This window comes from Pleuronectes platessa, chromosome 3, assembly GCF_947347685.1.
Source record: "Pleuronectes platessa chromosome 3, fPlePla1.1, whole genome shotgun sequence".
NCBI lineage: Eukaryota > Metazoa > Chordata > Actinopteri > Pleuronectiformes > Pleuronectidae > Pleuronectes > Pleuronectes platessa.
The window spans coordinates 9,688,367-9,707,367 of record NC_070628.1 but is presented as its reverse complement, the minus strand read 5'-3'; the positions used below and the strand labels follow the sequence as shown (position 1 = coordinate 9,707,367).

The window sequence follows — 19,001 nt, the reverse complement described above, 5'->3', positions numbered from 1 at the left end:
ATTAATGTTTACTTGTATGAACTGAACTTTGAACTAGTTCATGAGAGGTGTGAACTTGCACAACACTGTATACTACTCTACCATACTACACTACTCTATACTATATACTACACTACCCTACTATATCATACTACTACTATCATTTTATATTGTTGTACTTTATTTAGTTTTCAATCTTTTCTCACCTAGATTTTTTATATTTGTGCTCTTAAAGTACGGTGGCCGAGAGAGCTCAACTCCCTGCAAATTAAGAAAACACATGCAAATAGAAAAAAACACTTAATACAAAATATTGAGGTCCATGCACATATCACAAGCTCTGTTAATGTTCACTAAAATACCCTTTAGGTAAAACAACATTCCTATTGAGTTAATACACAACAAGCAGGTCTAACAAAGTTGGAAAAATCGGAGTAAAATTTATTAAATGTCAAAATCATACACATTCCAACACGTGCATCATGTTACAAGAAAATGACAGAGACCCCTCTAATAGTACATATCATTGTTTTTATATTACAAAATAGCAATGCTGTTACTTCCGCTGGGTATAGTCACAATATATTGGTACCCCGCAACCCCCCACCACACACACTCTCACTCACAAAAGTACAGATAAAAGATTATAATATTTTACAATGAGCAACAATTGACTCATGTGACATGTTCAATACTGTAGCCCTCTTTCTTAAGAAGTTCTCAAGTCATTCATTTGAGCCAGTGCCTGTTCACTGGAGGGATAAAGTGCAATATACGAAGGTTTACACAATGAGAAGAAATGTGTCGGGAGACCAATAACAACAAACGACAATAATTATAATAATAAGTAAAAAAAAAAAAAGATGTGTAATGCTGAACTATACAGGTCCATCCGGTCCAAGTATTTATAAATAAGTTTTAAAGACAATCGATACTGGAAACATCTATGTAAAATTATAAACGTTAGAGGGAAATCTAGGTTCTAAGAAATTGTACATACATTTATTTTAAGTAATTTGTCAACTTGCAAGAAGTTTTCCATTCAATATTAAGTCTTTAATATTTGTATTTGCTAGTTAACGCGATATTCTGCTTTTAATGAGTGAGAAGCGTCCCGGGCAAATAAGATAAAACAGGACATAAATCAAATTAGCAAATGAGGCAAATAAGGTTTTCAGTAATCTATGAATACTTTTGATAAAATTACAGTTTTCTCTTAAGGACAATTTCCCCCACAGTTAAATTACAACAGTCTTTTCATGAAACCAGTTTGAATTAATTGGGAAACATATAAAAATAAGTGTTGTGCAATGTCACAGGTACAATTCAGGACAACAATCTTGTTTTCTTGAGCGCACTAAATCTCATTACACGGAGCAGACTCATGTTTCTACATTGAATTCTACTTCCTCCGGGAGGTTTGTTACTCAAACACAATAAACGGAGAGATGGCGCTATAGATTAATCCATCGTGTCTCAGTCCATCTGGAAAAAACAACATGGCCTTAATCCTCTTTTAGACAAACTGATTTCATACCGCTGTTTGGCCAGAACTGAGAGATCTGGCAATGAAAATGAATGTGCTTCGCTTTGTCTTGATGTTAAGCCAACCAAACAAATGGTCGGATGGAGAGACTGTTAAAGTGAGACAAGGACAAAAGACCCACGAACAAGTGAGACGGGGAGAGCAGCAGAGAGTGATGCTGTTGGGTGTTTGTGGTTTATCTTATGTATTGTGCTATTTCATTACCATGTGAGCTGATGCTACATACCGAGATGTAAAGGTCCAGATTCACATCAAACTGGAATACATCCCTCAATGTCCACCTTCCTTTCCAAAAAGAGAGGGTATAGCTCAAGTTAAATTAAAATGTCCATTTATGAATTCTTACATAGTGCTGTAATAAATTTCAGTCATGGTGAAATCGTTGGTTACATGTTGAGCCTCTCATAAGTGCTTACAACTAAACAAAATAAAGGGAGGTCATTGAAAGGCTGTCAAGCGCTTTCCATGGGCTGTACATAAAGATGGCCGACAAAAGTGAAGCCAATTCATCTCAATCGCCTCCTGGTGGCTGGTTGCAGTACAGCTCGTAAACTCCAATTCCTCCTTGTTGGTGAATGGGATGTGGACTGAATTAAAAACTCAAAGAACATTTTCCTCAAAGATAGTTTCTGTCATTTTAAGGTTTGGCTTTCACAAGGTATTGAAAACGGGGGAAATGTCATAATTGACAGCTGAGACTGACTCCTGATTGGCCGAGTGCCTGTATCGCACTCGGGCAAAAAAATGAAATATTTTGGCATCATTTCTGGACAGTGGGAGGAAGTGGAGACGTGTCGTCCACTTTATAAACAGTCTAAAGTTTTTTTCCCCCAGATAATGATCTGCAGACAGTGAATCACAGATGTTAGAACATTCATATTTCAACCTTTGGCTATATGAACTAATAATATCTACAATGTGTTGTCCATGGGTTTCAAGTGACTTGAACAAAGAACATAGAGGCTCACAGCCCCCCCCCATCCCCAAAAAACCATCACAATATACCCGACTCATACCAAAGCTTTTATGAAACAGCAAAGCATTTGCCAGGATTTCCTATGATCCTTCACTTCTGTGATTAACCCAAGCAAGGGGAATGTGTTGACATGTGTGTGTTATGTAACAGAATCCCAGGTTGCTCCAGAACATAATGGAAACAGTGACTGGAGGACAAAAAAAAACAACAGTCAAATTCCACTGGCTCCATCGATGGAGTCAGTGCGCCTGTGCTTCTCTAGTGAGCGAGTCTCCAGGAATGTGAGAGGAGACAGTCCAGACGGTAACAGAACAATGAGAGAAGAAGAATTATTCTAAATAAGAAAAAACTGTAGCAGATTGTATATGTTATAACAGTCAGCACTCTTTTTTAAGCACATGGTCTTAGTCTCTTTTTCAACAATCTAAGCATATGGTCTGGCCCATATGCATTTAGGGAGTTTTCACCTTTCCACTCATATGTGAGTTTCAACAGTGTAAAAAAATGTCCCTGCAGCAGACGCAGGCTTGTTGTACTTTAGTTAACAATTGGTGTGTTTGCGGTTTGACGAGCAACAGACCAATCAGAGTGCTCTTCGTAGACTTTGCACATGAGCGAACCATCTGGTGTGGAGGAGAGTGTGTCTTAAAATAACAATGAAATACTGCACCACTGACTTCAGACCAGGTTTCTGTGCAAGTGCAACTGCTTACCACTGTTTGGAAATAACAATTGTCCCCTGACAGTGACCCTGACCATCATTTTAAGACCAGCACACCCATGGGTATAAGTGCATCTTCCATATGAACAACATAGGCGCTGGACAGTTTTTTTTAAATTCTTTCTTATATCCGCAGATTATTTCCTGAGAAATATCGTCTCATCCAACAATGTTGGGTAAAGTAATTAAAAGAAAATCCAAAAATTAATGGGTTCTTCCTTGGCCCATGACCCCCCCAACCAAGTTTGGTGCCAATCGGTTCAGTTTTGTAAAATCCTTACAGATAAACAGATACAAGCCTCCGTGGCAGAGATAATGAGATTGTAATATGAAATTGGGACACAAGTTGAGAATAAATCAACACCAAGAGGACCAAGTTTCAAAATGCATATCAACTCAATTATTGACACGAGGAGCATAATAAAATAAAGTTGAGAATCACAAACATGTGAATTTGATTATAGTAATAATTCAGTATATGTGGTCACAGAGAACAGGAGGGAAAATAATAATCAGCTGAGACTCAGCAGAGAAACCAGACAAGATGTCGGCTGTGATGCAGGACAAAAACAAAACAAAATTCAACATTATAAATCCTATACCTTCTACAGTTCCGGTGTTTCAGTCTGGGGCTGTTTCTGAAGACTTCACAAACACCAGGGGGCATGCTTTTCGTTTTCAGATATTCGCAAGCCTATTGTAGGTGTAGTCACATTTTTAACAACTGTAAACCCTTTCATGCTGCAATCTATTCATGCCATAAAATGCAAAAGAGCTTTAAATCCTCCCAATTAAACCTTTGACTATTTCAAATTAAAAAAGTTCCTCTTTTTTTAACCGAGCAGAGTCTTTTGTGATTTTCAGATTCCTTGTGCTCCTGTTATTTCTTCACTTTCATTTCATTCACAGATTAGCTTCTCTCAGCCTCCATTGACAGCCAAGGGAATCACATGTACACACGGACTACAGCTACGTTTAGAACACCACTGATTAACTTGGCACAGACTTGTTGACATAAGTATATTGGCTGGCTCGTATGTATACACTGCCAGAATTTGGTGGTGACAGCCGCAGCCGTCCTCAGCAGCAGCAGCGTGAGTGTGAAACGTCACCTTCCTGACGCAGGAGGCCGACACCATGTGTTGGTGGCTTGTGAATCCGCAGCAGTTTCAGTAGGGCAGTGGGTGACATCACTTCAAACTGCTCGTGGCAAAGTATGATTGTCAGACGTGAGAAATAATCTATTGTGTTTGGTTGTTTCCTCTCAGCAGCAGGAATACTCAGTTTATAAACGAAGGTCTCGACACAACGATGACAGAAACAGTTACGTTTAGAAATTGCAGCATAACGTGTGTGTGTGTGTGCAATACGTGTTTTAAACCCCTTCGTGCCACATGGCCGCGTGAACCTGAAAACCTGCGCTTCAAGGTTTCAGGGGGATAATAACACGTTACCCCAAGTCTGATGCTGAAAAAAATGCTGGTTTCACGCCAACTGAGACTTTGATAGAGTGCTGTGTCTCCATCACGTCAGTAAAACTCGTGGAATAGGTTGGCAGTGATCTCATAGGCAAGAAGTCTAATAATCTGCACATATATTTCTTTACATAATTAAAGCTGCAGTCGGGTGTTAAAGAGCCGCTCTGTTCCTCACACCGTGTCCAGCAGCAGGCAGAGCGAGGAGAAACACATTTTGACTTCTCAGCGCTGGGAAGGCCACCGACATCTCAAGGACTGTGTGTGTGTGAATCTCTGATGCTAAGATGGGGAAAAGGTTACGTGGAGAGTAACTAGACCACCACAGTATATGGGAGCTGCGTTCACACACAAAACACGTGACGGCAAGAGAACGAGCAAGCAACAAGTCTGCAGACACGGGGACGAGTCTGTTTCTCAGGTGGAACACACAAAGCGGGTTGTTTCTGTGCCGCTACGGGTTGTATTGCTCATATTTCAGCGTCTTCCACGAGATCACCTCCTCCAGGGGGCCAGAGACCCGGCGGATCTGTGGGAGCCCCCCCGATCACTCTGTTCTGCTCTCATCATCCTTTTTTTCCTCTCTGCTCCGACCGGCTCAGGATTTTCCCTCGTCACATTCTCGCTCTGCTGACAGCTCTATCTCAGACAAACCCACCTCCAGGCCCATGATGACAGACGTGTCAGAATCACAGCTGAGCGGAGGCTGGTGCTCACCTGAAGGGACAGAGAGAGAAGTCATTTATAATTTGACAGGTCAGAATGTGGGATGCAGCTACAGCAATACCCCTGAAGGGTCACATTCACGTCCAAAAGGGAAGGTATTATTCTCCATCGCCACCTAAAGGACAGGTTCATATGAATTTCCGTTTGTCTTGATTTGTGCATTAAAAGAAAGTTATTTGGTTATTGGGATTGTTCATGCTTACAAGTGCAACACCCTGAATCCCCTAAAGAAAATGTCTCAACGTGTGTGCATCTGTTTATTAAACAAGTATCTTCACCTCTCCAGGTAGTGTGTTTCCATCCACCTGTTTTAATGTATATTAAAATCAATTCAATATAACGTTGCACGTTGAAAAGTTGGTGGCTCAATAAAAGCTAAATAAAACAAAGTGAAAATGACTCAGTGGATGAAACATAACTTATATGAACTGTTTGACCTAAAACAAACTAAACTTTGAACTAAATCTGAAGCTTAAAATTATTTAAATGAACAAATAGCACATTTCTATCATGTTAAAGTTTGACCTCTGCTCTTATAATTATGTCTACTCATCGCCCTCTTCTTTTTCTACAGTGTAATGACACCCAAGTGTAGAATTTGGACCCCAAATGTTTGACAACCAAATATTAACTGTTTCTCTTCGGTTCATTTCTGTTGTGTCTGTACTTAATACTTTAACTATTTGTTTTCTTGTTCTGCAGCACTTTGTATTTTGTATATACTCCGACTTTAAGTATGAATGTTTGTTATAAACAATCACATCATGGACTGGCTCGTTTCAATCGAGACATTTAAACTGTAGAAATCAAACGTTTTACGGGGGGGCCTGTGATCTCAAAAGGTGAGACAGCAACAAGGAACCAATCTTTTCTTTTTTCTGCGACACACATACTTACTGTCTCTGGAAAAGACTGATGGCTGTGATACCATTATCGACAGGGCTCATTATTCAGGGTAAAAAAAACGCCACCACTGCAGAGCCTCGGAGGCAGAGATGGTGACAGATTGGCTCGTTCTTCTTGTGCTAACTGCCTGTCGGTGTCAGTGTCTCTGTTAGCTCATTAGTGAGCGACGGAAGACAAATCACCTCTGATTTATATTCTAATTACTATCGAGCAGAATACCAACCTGTGGCGAGCTGCTCTGCTGCTTATCAAGCTGAAAAAGTTGAACATAAATCTACACTTGCTCGCAGTGTGGACAATGCATCCCCACGATGTTTCGCCCTGTTCTTATAACATCAAATAACTTAAACATCACCACCTCAGTGTGCTAAGATCTACCTAAAAGGACAGAAACCAACCTATCACTGTTCTAAGTGATTCACTCTCTGCAGTTTATTGTCTGGGGGGAAAACATTTTTTATAAAGATTTACAACATGTCTCCGCTTCACACTATCCAGAAATTAAGCCGATATATCCCAAATACAAACGTTGTCAGTCTGATTCTCTGCAGTAGTGATCAACAGATGGAGCCTATACATGCTCTCGGCCAATCAGGAGACAGTCTCAGCCGTCAATCATGACATTTCAGCCGGTTTAATAGCATGAGATACTTCATGAAACATTTTCAAGCATCAGTGACGTGTTCTTTGTCTTTTTAGTTAGGCCAAAGTCCTATCCACCAACATGGAGGAGGTGGGAGGTTAATGACCTATACTGCAGCCAGCCACCAGGGGGGCGATCAAGATGCTTCGGGGAGCCGACATGACGTCCATCTTTATATACAGTCTATGATTTGAATAACAGAAATATTACAATTCGACTGATAAAAAACGTGAGATGAAATGTTTTCCCTGTTTCTTCTTCTTTCAAGCAACATTTAAAAGAGCTGATCTAATCGTGTGACACACCCTGTCTGCTTCCGTGATCTGGGAGTGTGACATATTAACATGTGCATGTACTCCCACACTACACAGTGGTAATAGCTTGCAGGTGCTCAGCAGTCATCAGTTACATAAACAGCCCTCGGGCATTTGCACAAGGCGCTGTAATGTATAGTATGACCTGAACAAACAGGGCCTTTGTATGTGGGTTAGGTTGTGACTTTCTAGAAAGGGAACGCTGTCCTTCTTTCCTTCTGCTTCACCCATGAGGATCTGAGCTGGAGACACAGAGCAGCTGGCTGCTGACCTGGTTAACGCCTCAGAATAAAACTCTGAGAAAACTCACCTACAACACTGTTAGAAAAAATAATATTGATTAAATATTGAGTAATATGTTTGAATATGAGTAAACTTTCCTGCTTCTCAGTTTAAGATCTCTCCACACAGGGCACTTACAGAAAAACGATGTATACATAAGTAAATATGTATATAGTTATCCATGTATATATAAGCCTTCAGATGATTTACCTAAGTAAAAGTACTAATACCACAGTGTAAATGTACTGCCTTAAAAATCCCATTTAACTAAGTGAAAAAAAACATTATGGAAAAATTTTCTCATGTTGTTTTTGAGGTGAAAGTCACTGAGCAGTATGGACCACAGTAATATACTAGTGATGCATCAGTGTGTGAGCAGCATCGCTGGGTTGTAGCAGCTCAACGTGGAACTTCTTCATCTATTTCAAATACAGTTAGATAATTAAAGCCGCAATTAATCCATTGAACCTTGGAGCTCGGAATTTCCGACGCCCAAGTCGGAAGCTGCAACTCGGGCTATTCGGGTGTGACGTCATTTCATGGTGTAATGGAACGCAGGATTATTCTAGTGATTTCTTATTGTCTTTCCAATTTGACATCTCCTACGTTTATGACTCCTCTTTTTCATCCTGAGATATTTGTACGTTTTTTTTTTTTCTGTTTTGCTTTGTCGCAGAAACAACATAGACAAACCGAATCACCCCCTGTGACATTTTCTGACATTTTCCTGCTGCATTCTCACATGGGCTCCTTTGGACCTTTTCTATAAATTTTACTCTGGGGCTGGGAGGAAAAAGTTTATGAATATTTCTTAGGAGGATGTCCAGACTTCAGTACATGACCGTGAACTGTCAGTGTGATGCGTGTACTCACTGCTGGCCATGAGGTGGCTCTCTCCCGCCTGAAGTGCCGTCTCTGCGTCATGTTGGAGGTGCTGCAGGCCCATCCCTCTGTCGCCGGGGTCCAGCACCACCGAGCTCTCGTTCACTGTGATCTCACTCGCCCCGCTGATGGGGTTGTTGGATGGACCCCCGACAGACATCTCGTAGTCTGCAGGAATCTCGTCTAAGCAGTCTGGGTTGAGCTGGAACAAAACAGAAACAATGATGATTCGTGTCTTCACTTTCAGGGTTTGCACTTTAAAGTTAGATTTGTCTTAATATGAGAAATTAGAGCAGTTAGTTATACATGTGTGTATGAGTTGAGACAAATAACACAGATCAGTTAGAATGCACTTACAGTAACTCCTAAGGCTTTGAGGATGTTCATTTTACACATGGGACATGTCCGGTGGTCCAGCAGCCACGGATCCACACAGTGTTTATGGAAAACATGCCTGAGAACATAAACCGACAGAGCGCAAATTAATAACATCAATCACCACTGATTGCCAACATACAGGGCACAGTAAAAATACATGTTCTGCAGGATATACAGATACACTGAAAAGAACGTACCTGCACGGTAATACCCTCACAACATCGTTAGGTTTATAACCTTCAATGCAAACTGCACAGTTGTCAAAGTCTGACTCAGTCTCCTGAAACGCAAAACAAATGCACAGACGTGGACGGTGAAACCAAGGAATTCCCCATTATAGCTTCATTCGATACACAATAATTACAAGTAATTAAAATAATGAGGACAAACACATTTCTGTGAGGTCATGTTTGCGTGTGAACTCATGGACACGATCAGTGGTTTACCTCGTCTCCTTTCCTAATGGTGCGGACTTGAAGCTTGCTGATGGCTTTTTTGGCAGCATCTCCAAGTCGTCTCTGTAAGACACAAATAAATCTTTATTCTAAGATCATAGAGGACAAAAAACAGTAACTCAGCAGGATGCAGGTTTCTCATTCGTCTGTACGAATTCAGAAATGTATATATATTATTTATTGTGTTTAGATAAGGGTATAGAATATGAGCATTGTACCAGTTACGAAACCGGTGAACCGCGAAATAAAAAAGCTAGGTCTTAAAATAACCTAACATTATCCCGCTAATTTTAATAAAACCTGACTTTAACACGATATCAGAATACTAGATTAATTAGCTATCTTCAGAATTGCATTTTAAGAATGTTGCCATCCATCAGTCAGACAACACAAGTCTGAAAATGTTTTATACTAATAAACCTACAACTTGAGGTTGAGCCCGTAAATGTACAAAAGCTGAAACAACCTGGAGAAATGTGGGAAGAATAAATGTGGAATGTGTCTGGAACATTTTCAAGCCTGTGACAATTGCAACTCTTTCAAATCATACTGTTCCAGCTCCTTGGCATAAATGATGGTAATAAAAAAAAACAGGATAAAATTGTGAATATCGGAAGAACTGAGGCCTTAGAATCTCTTTCAGCCTTGAAAATAAATTGAAAACAGATTTATTCAATATCTGTGAATACTTCATAAGACATAATTCAAAGTGAAAAAGCAAACAATGGTTGCCACGTCACCGGCTCCGCTCAGAACATGCTCGGTGAAGTCCGGACATTACAGACGTCAAAGTAACGTCAGAGGCCATTTATAACAGAGAGATGGCAAAAGCAAGTATTTGCACAGCGGCCTGGGAGAGCCAGAGAGCTGAGCTGGTTGATGGTTCACTGGTTCTTCACGTCTCTGTACGACCGGCTGTCAGACTAATTCAGATCTCACCCTGCAGCCTTACAGCGTCCGAGCCAGATGGGAAAGTACACGGACCAACGTCCAGAGTGAGACCACAGCACTACTGCACTCTGTGTCTCCTCTACACACAGACACACATTATCTCACCAGGGTTGTACCGCGATTCAACAAAGAGCCCAGGGTCTGGTACCTGGTTGCGGTCCCGTGCGTTGGCGTAGCGGAACCTCTGGATGTAGTAGAAGACGAGCCACGCCAGGGAGATGATCATGAGCACGATGAAGGAGATGGAGACGAACACCACCGACGTTCTGCTCACGTACTTCTGCAGGTTGCGGGTTCCAATGCTGATTTGCATCCTGACCTTGGTGCCCCGCTCCAGCAAGTTAATCAACTCACGACCTTTAGGCTCTGGGATCATGATGGCGACAACATCACCTGTACCTGCGCGTGCACACACACACACTTTAAAGTTTTCTACCATAAAATATTAAATTAAATAAAACATAATAAAATGTTAATTTTTGTTCTTGCCCTGCATGCTTACGTTAAACAACACTCGATATAGTTTACAGATGATATAGCTAACATAAAATAAACAACTAAATGGAGAATATCAATTAAAAAAGGAATTTAGCAATATTTGGAAAACTTTGGACATTTTTCAACATTTTCTCATTTTCCCCAGTAAATGATTCCTGGATCTTAAAGAATATCAGATTTATTTAGGAAACGGTGAATTCACATAATTCAGGATTTCGAAACATTTTGTGACCCCAAGTTTTGTTTGCAGTTTAAACCACCACTCCCACACAGTTCTATCAAAGCAGATACGTTTTTGAATGTTAAACATTTCGAGAGATAATGCCTGAAGATGTCTGTGAATATTCAAAGTTACAGAGAAATTGAAAACCAAAGTTTCAGGCGATTTAAACTTTCAAATATTGATATTGAAAGCCACCGAACAGTCGACGATTTGATGATTGCCAGAAGTGCATCAACAGCCTGAGTGCTGTTACATCACACTCCCTCTGCTGCCTGTTTATGGCTGTAGCTGCGTGGAGTCAGAGCGGCTCCCTGCTTCACTCTCTCCATCCGTCAACATAAACAGTGGCTTTAGTCAACCTGCCCTGAACAGCAGCAGCTCCTCTGCAGCTCTACACCGGATACACGACCCTGCATGACAAATCCCCTCGCTCGGCCCACAGCTATTTTTAATGGCCGATTCTGTCACAGAGGTTCCCGACAACGACGGCCAAGATGTTTGGTGCTTTCCGGAGGAGTTAAAGACTCTGGATCCAACAGATGTGGTGCGATGTCAGAGAGCAGTGCCAGGCTCATAAATCCCTTTATGTAACAGGTCTGTGCTGAAATCTGCACAGCTGCTGTGTTTTAATGCCGGGGTCCAGCAGTCAGGCCCAAATCATGTCTGTTGTATTTTTATGCATGTGCAGGAATCAGCACAGACGGTGTTTAATGTGGCCAAAAATCAAAACATCAATTCCCCATGAAATAGAATGGAAGAGTAAGATTGTTATTTTAATAAAGCAAATAAGTGAAGACAATAAAAGCCTTTTGAAGAATCGAATAGCTCAATTAGAGGCAACGATGCAACGTGAAAACAGTCAACTCTGGAAACACAATCTATCTAAACACAAACATTAATCCAGCCGGTATTATCTCCACTGTTAACAAAGGTTCATCCTTGTATTACGGCAGCTGCTCCCTCAAAATGAGTGTAGGCATGTTAGAGCCTCTAAAGCAAACCGCACTACCAACAATGAAAAGCTTGTTTGAACAGCAAACAGATGGTAGCACGCCGCTGAACACACAACATGGAGGAGCAACGCGTCATTGTTTCGGCCTGTGTCTTTCAACAACGTCAAATAACACTAAATAAGGCTGGAGGACAGTTTCATTGCTTCCAAAATTAACGCACACAATTCTTTCTCAGAACTTGTAAAAGCTTTTTATGTGTCTTTGTGGTTTGTCTCCTCAGATTCACACAGTTCTGACCTGCTGGTTGATGGTTTTATTAAGTGGGACCATATGTCGTTTCACTGTGATGTAATACCTGCTTTTATCAACACAAAATAAACCCTTGTTCTTACAGTGGAGCACTAAATCTGCACGTGTGAAAATGTCTGCACAGTGTCATGCAACTCAGACTCTGTTCTTGCTCTCACAAATCAAGATCGAAAATAAAACTGTTTCGTCCAGAACAAGAATCTAGATTCAATAAATAAAAACAAAACAGTCTGGCCTCAGCCTCGGCTTCACAGCCAACAGAACTAACAGGAGTCATAATGAGGCATGCAGGGTTCCTCTAAGCCCTGACTCTTATCTCCTTCTGTTCACTGTGACGCAGCCAGAGCAGACAGAAATAGCTGCTGCTAAAAGTGGAGGCCAGCGTCTGAGGCTGATTCTGTGAAGTCTTCAGACCCACTCGCCCCAAAATGTGGAAGCTAAGAGGAATAAATACTGACATTTTTTTTAATTCTCAATCAACAACCTGTTCAGTTTTAAGAGTGAGTTTCATTCTGGTATAAAACTGTGACACGGATTAACACAGAATTACCTGACACCTCACACAAAGCAGGCCACACTGGTTTGATCCTTTGAGTGTTAAGGCTTCAGAGCATTTCATTCGGAGCAGTGCAAAGATCTGTATCACGAGTATAGTTTAACAAGGTTATAAATATTGCAGTATTTGTAAAATGTGCTTCAATGTGTTTAGAAGTACTGATGCATAACCTAACGTAGTTTCACCAGGAATTGTATTTCAATAATATATCTATTATCAATATAAATAATCCATTGAAGGAGGAGGCTGTATCTTGCCGAGGAGGTATTTTTTTTAATGAAAACTTCACATAATATCAGTTAAGAACAAGCACAGCCTAGAATCAGTAAATCAAGAGTCCTGACAGACAGTTTCTAGCTGTGGCTGGAGCACTAGCAGCTCACATCTTGTAACAGTACCAACCGAACCACCATGTAATCACGTTAACTGAAGATTCAAATCATACGACTAACCGTCAGGAATTCTACCAAAGTTTAACGTGAAACCGGTAACAGTTTTATACCTAATTGGGAATATTTGGGGGAAATGTTTATTTGCTGTCTTGCTGAGAATTAGATGAGACGACTGTTAACACTTCTACATCTGAAGCCAGCAGCTATTTAGCTTAGCATAGAGCATGGGGGGTCATTTTTACATTTTAATTTCTGTGTGGATCAAACAAGTGGATGAGACACTTTTGAACCAGTTTAGACAAACCCACGCTACATGTTTCCTTTGTGCTTATTGGCTGCTGCACGGACAACAGAGTGAGATCTGTCTTCTTATGTTACTCTCATCTCATCTATGGGATTAAATCTGATTCGGGTTTCATGAGGTTCACTGGACTTCTGACAGGAAAAGGACTTTGCTGTTTAAAGCCTAATGGAGACCAGCAGGGTGATTCAGGGCAAACCAGACCTTCCAGAGCCGATATGTCTGACCTGGCTTCATGGTGACACCGCTCGGCCTTGAGGAGGAGGAGGGAGTAAAACACTCAGCTCATGGAGACTGTGGATTTTACAGTCCAGCTGTGTTGCCTCTGGACGGGGAAGTGCTCCACTCTTCAGGCAGCCTCACATTAAATCAACACGTTACAACCCTGTTTCTCTGTCACTGCACTCGCTCGTACCTTCCCCCTTTACTATCTTTGTCATCACACCTCTCCTGGCTGCCTCTTCTGTCTCTCTTAGTGATTCAATTTGTACTTAATGTCGTGGCCCCGCATCGAGGAAACTCCTGGTTGCTTTTATCTGATACTGCAAGTACAGCAAAGGGAAACTCAGGATCTGCCCTGGGCTGTCTCTCTCAAATAACCACAAAAGTAAAATTAGAGATACATTGCTTGAAAAATATCAAATTTGACAAAACCAAACCTGTATTAATAAATGATTTAAGGAAAAGCAAAGGAGAATTAATCGCAAACTGCACCTAAGTAGCTAAATGTGCACCTACGGGGATAATTACTTGAGCCTCCTGCAGGAAGAACACAACATAAATAGTTGTAACAAACATGTGAGCATAAACCTTCACATTCATACTTCCACACAACAGAGAGCAGCCTCAGGATTTGGTTGTGGTGGTTGTGTTGGGGAACCTGATAACTGCACGTCCAATATTCACTGTTTTTTTCATTTCCACCAGCTGCTGAGGAAAAAAACTGACTTTTTTCCTGCTAAACGCTCTATTTTGTTCACCAGCTGGTTTCTAACCTTGTCAGGTCTGGCTGGTGTTGGTGCTTGGCAGGCAGCTTGCAGTGTTTAAAAAACAAATGTAAAACTATCTGCCTGTTGCAGCTGGGAGTAAAGAACGACGTCATCTGCGAATGCAAAACAAAAACTGTGAGCCGAGCGACGCCTGAGAGCAACAAAAGAGTGTGTGACGATAAGAGAGTTTGTCACCACGAGCATGTTGATATCAAAATATTTAGTGCAGAGTTATGTTATTGATGCTTTAACATGAGTTCGACAACTTCTCTACTTTACCACCCAATTATCTCCATTCACCTTCCTGTGTTAACTACAGGAATATTATTCAAAAAGTGGAATCTGAAGTCTTCACTTTGTGTTTGCATGTGTGTGTTTTTGCAGAGACCCTTCTGTCAGATGTCAGTCAGGGTGAGCCACACCTTTAGGAGAACTAGCAACAGCCTGAGAGCTCATTTCCTGATGGAAATACAAGTCGAGTGGGAAAGAAGATTCCTCGTGGCCTAAATGTCAGCTGGCAAACATACAAACATTCTCACAAATAACACAGAATAAGGTTTTAAACGGTGCATCAGGCAGAAAGAATTTGTTTTATGCTTTAGCCAGTTTTAAAAAAAGTATTGTGTTACAGCTATAGGAGATTTATGGAGTTATTGCTCCACTAAATGAAAGCAAGTATATGCACCAGAGAGCCTGCTCTGTCAGTCATCAAGATGTTAAATCTGCTTAGATAGCATTGTTCTACTTTAACAGACAGAGCACTTTACAATTCGCCGCTCATTAGCAAACACACACACACACACACACATACACTCTGGCACTGCCAACATAAAACGCCAGACGGCCTCACACATCGAACCAGACATTTAAAAAACTGATTATCTATCAGATTAACAAACTAATAGATACATTCCCCACCAAGATTTACCAACAGCCCCACGTCTATATCTATGTTGGGTTTGAAAAGACATGTGTAGATTCACCTCCTGAAAACACGACCGGGGTTTTATGTAGTTGTCACGCCTGATGCTATTTACACAGTCGAGTGTTAGTCCAATTAACTCTGTATCAACCTGCTCTGTTTCCTGCTAACAGGGAGAGAAACTGTGACCGACGCTGGAGCTCAATCTGTTTTAACTGTGTTTTCAGGACGTTTGCCATTAGTTATATCTACAGTTTTGTTGTTGTTAACAACGTGTTTATTTACTCATTTCAGTTATTGAAGGTTCTGTTGTTCTTCCTCCTCAGCTTCGTCTTGAGGAGTCATTTCCTCCGTCAGTGAGGTTTTTGTTTTCATCAGCATTTGTCTGTTAGTTAAAAGGATTATAAAAAAAGCGACTGAACCGATTTCATGAACTTTTGTGGAGAGGCGGGTGGGTGACCCAAGGAGGAACTCGCTCATTTTGTATGACTATTTAAAATGGCAATGTTAAAATGAATTGTAAGTCTTCAGCCTGTGGTTATGTGCAGTATTTTACATATTTAAATATTGACTGACTATTGTGGTTCCTGTCATTATTCATATCTGTAAATGGAACATGTAAAGTTACATGTTTGCGACCTTGACACAAGCCTGTCTGGATATTTATTAACCTTTTAAATTGTCAGTTGCAGTGCTCTTTAATCATTACAGTACTTTGTACTCATATTAGCTGTGACTGGGACTTAAGTACACAACAGAACAGGGTTTTCTGCAACTACACAGTCACAGTATAACGGGTAAACTCCACCATTGTGAGTAAACAAAAGAGAAGCTTACTTATCTCTTACTGGGAAAACTGACAGCCTGTGTGGGGACTGTGAAAGTGTTAAAGAGTCTTTCAGCCTTTTATTCTTCAGCCTTAGTTTTTCTTACGCATACAAAGTTTTCTTAGTACTTTGAGTTATCAGTGGTAATATTTTGCTTTTTTGGATCAGATATTCTGATTTATTAAGAAGGAGAATTCTGATATTAACCAGAAATTGTATGTGGGAAACATTTAAGTTTTAACATATGATTTCACTGTTTTTAAACCAACATCTGTAAGAATCTCCCAAAGTAGGTCATCACAAATTGTGTACCTGAACTTGTGTCAAACTTTATCCAGTCCGATATATCATTACACAGCCTAAAGCTTCCTACTACAACTAATCAGCAGGTGTATACAGTACATGTGAGTAGTTGCAGCCATTGCTTGTTTTCTTCTTCACCCAGAAACCCGGTAATTGTTGGGATGATGGCACAGAGGAGCTGTGGGGCTGCTGCAGGGGGAATGAAAGCATTCATCTCAGCCAGAGGTGTCCAGCCGATTGGGGACATTTGTCCTCTCAGGCCTGTGGGACAGAGGACACCTGTGGGGGGATGAATTCTCTGCTTGCTGGAATCCCTAGGCTAATCACAGAGGTCTGTCAGGATTAAGGATAGAGGGATGACATGTGCTCTCTCACCTGGATGGGGCATTGTTATGGTTTCGTTGGGGCTGCTGGAGCCCACGTTGTATATGACAACTGCAGAGGCGTTGAGGTTGGCGACGTTCCGGATCTTGTCCCTGTAGGTACAGTTCCCCGCAGCCACCAGCGCCACCCATGCGGCGTTGTGAGCCACGGGGGGGAACCTGACGTGGGGGTCGCACGCCTGTCTGTCCTGCAGGGGGCTCGGCAGCAGCACCAGACCCCGGGCTTCCTTCTTGGGCGAGTGCTCGCCGTAGCGACCGCACTCGGTCTTCTCCGTCCTCACCTCCGCGGTGACGGGGTCCAGGTAGGTGATGTTGACGAAGGCCGTGTACCACTCCTCCTTCTCCGCCACCGTGAAGTCCAGACACAGCAGGTGGACGAAGCAGAAGGAGAGCAGCCACGTCGAGAGAGCCAGACTGCGGCAGGCGCGGATCAGAGACGGGGCCATCGTGCGGGGCTGGCCGGGGATGGACGACGGAGCTCCTCGCGTCCTCCTCCTCCTGCTCCTCCTCGTCTCCCTCCTCTTCCTCAGTTGATCAGCTCGCAGCGCGGTCCTCCTGCAAGAGGAGCTACAGGTTGTGGCAGCATGAACGTGGCAGCAGAGCCCCTCTCACACAGCAGCACCTGCAGGAGCTGACTCCTGTGTTGTTGTTCACTGTCAGCTGTTTCCCCTGCTGCCTCCCGATTGGCTCTCCGCTGAGCGACACGTGACCTGGGCGGGGACACGGTGCCTGACGCCCCTGTGGCACGTGGAGAAAATAAAACAGTCATAAATCCTGTAAACCACTAAAATACACATATTATCACTATATATAACAATAAGATTGTAGACAACAGACTGATTGAAGTTTCAAAAGAAAACAAGATGTGTTTGTTAATTTGAGTTCTAATCTAAAGTAGCCTGATGTTTTCCACCAGAAAAGTAAAATATTACAGTGTTTAAAAGCAAAATTATTGATATATACATTAATTAAAAAATATAAATATTATACACTAATATAATTGACAAAAGTTACTAAGAATGTACATTACCAATAAATGGATAAGCACACAACCAGTCATTGTGTAACAGTCAATGATAAGCATTACATTTTTTTTACATTTTTTGTCGATACATTTAATATTATATTTTTCTTTTTATTTATGTTCTAATTGTCTCACTCATGGAATTGTAAAACCAAAAACTTTGATAAGCTCTGTACAGAACAAAACCTGAAACCAGCAGAAGTTGCTATTAATGCAGTAAAAAAAAACTGGTCTGTTACCCTGCATGTGTTTTAATTGTTGTTTGCTGCATTTCTTTTGATGGAGGTCAAACCTTCACCAGTGTCACTAAGAGCACCACGTGTGGGAGAGAAATCAGGTCTGCCTGCTTCTCCTCAAATACTGAAGCTGCAAGTTGAAAATAATACTATTGTTACAGTCTCTGTAATTCTGGCCTTGATTTGTACCTGTTGTTTAACTAACTAAGTAATTAACTAACTAACCAATCAACTTTGACATGTCGAGTCCACATTGAAGGTAGAGATCCATATGTATTATTATTTATTTACTGAATTTACAATTGCTTTAAATTTTTTTCGGTCTCTGACGGTGAAGTGTGTGTGTGTGTTCATCACAGTCCTTTGTGTGTGCGTGTGTGTGTGTTCATCCCAGTCCTTGGTGTGTGTCAGTGTTGTGCATGAACGAACGCAAAAGAACGCGCTCATTGAACACTTTCACTTTTACGAGAACGATGAACTGGACGCAACTCAATGACAAATAATTAATTTGAACGGTGAACACGTTCATATTGTAGCGTCCTTGCGTATAGACAACAGGAAACTTCTCTCTTTATGTGTAACTTTATTAAAGTCCAGCGAACACAACACACTTCTTGTTCGTAACTCCGACACTCCTATCATCATCCACCACTGTATTCTTCACTCCCCTTCCTCATTCACCTAGCCTGGATGCCAGACGAACTTAGCCCCGCCCACAACATTTTGGTCGGGCAGTTCGGTCTGGAGTCGCTCCATTGGGAAAAAATTATGGGGCGTGTTTCAACTGACCAGGAAGTAAAATTCCTCTTCGCTCAATTGGCTAGACCTACAACCAATCAGAGCAACGTAGT

The 19,001-nt window shown here is 41.4% G+C and overlaps 1 protein-coding gene across 2 annotated transcripts; it reads right to left on the bottom strand.

Annotated features, from left to right (window-relative positions):
- Window positions 1-399: 399 nt before the first annotated feature.
- On the bottom strand, window positions 400-17,570 carry rnf150a (ring finger protein 150a). Of its 2 annotated transcripts, XM_053417938.1 has the most exons (8): window positions 16,883-17,570; window positions 16,646-16,786; window positions 10,383-10,633; window positions 9,275-9,346; window positions 9,026-9,108; window positions 8,808-8,904; window positions 8,442-8,652; window positions 400-5,414 (listed from the first exon to the last, which is right to left on the bottom strand). In XM_053417938.1, the coding sequence occupies exons 1-8, from the start codon at window positions 17,334-17,336 to the stop codon at window positions 5,296-5,298; spliced, it is 1,428 nt and encodes a 475-aa protein (XP_053273913.1). In that variant the 5' UTR covers window positions 17,337-17,570; the 3' UTR covers window positions 400-5,295. The 2 variants fall into 2 exon arrangements, with proteins under 2 accessions (XP_053273913.1, XP_053273914.1); XM_053417939.1 differs by lacking the exon at window positions 16,646-16,786 and having other exon boundaries at window positions 16,883-17,566.
- Window positions 17,571-19,001: the final 1,431 nt, after the last annotated feature.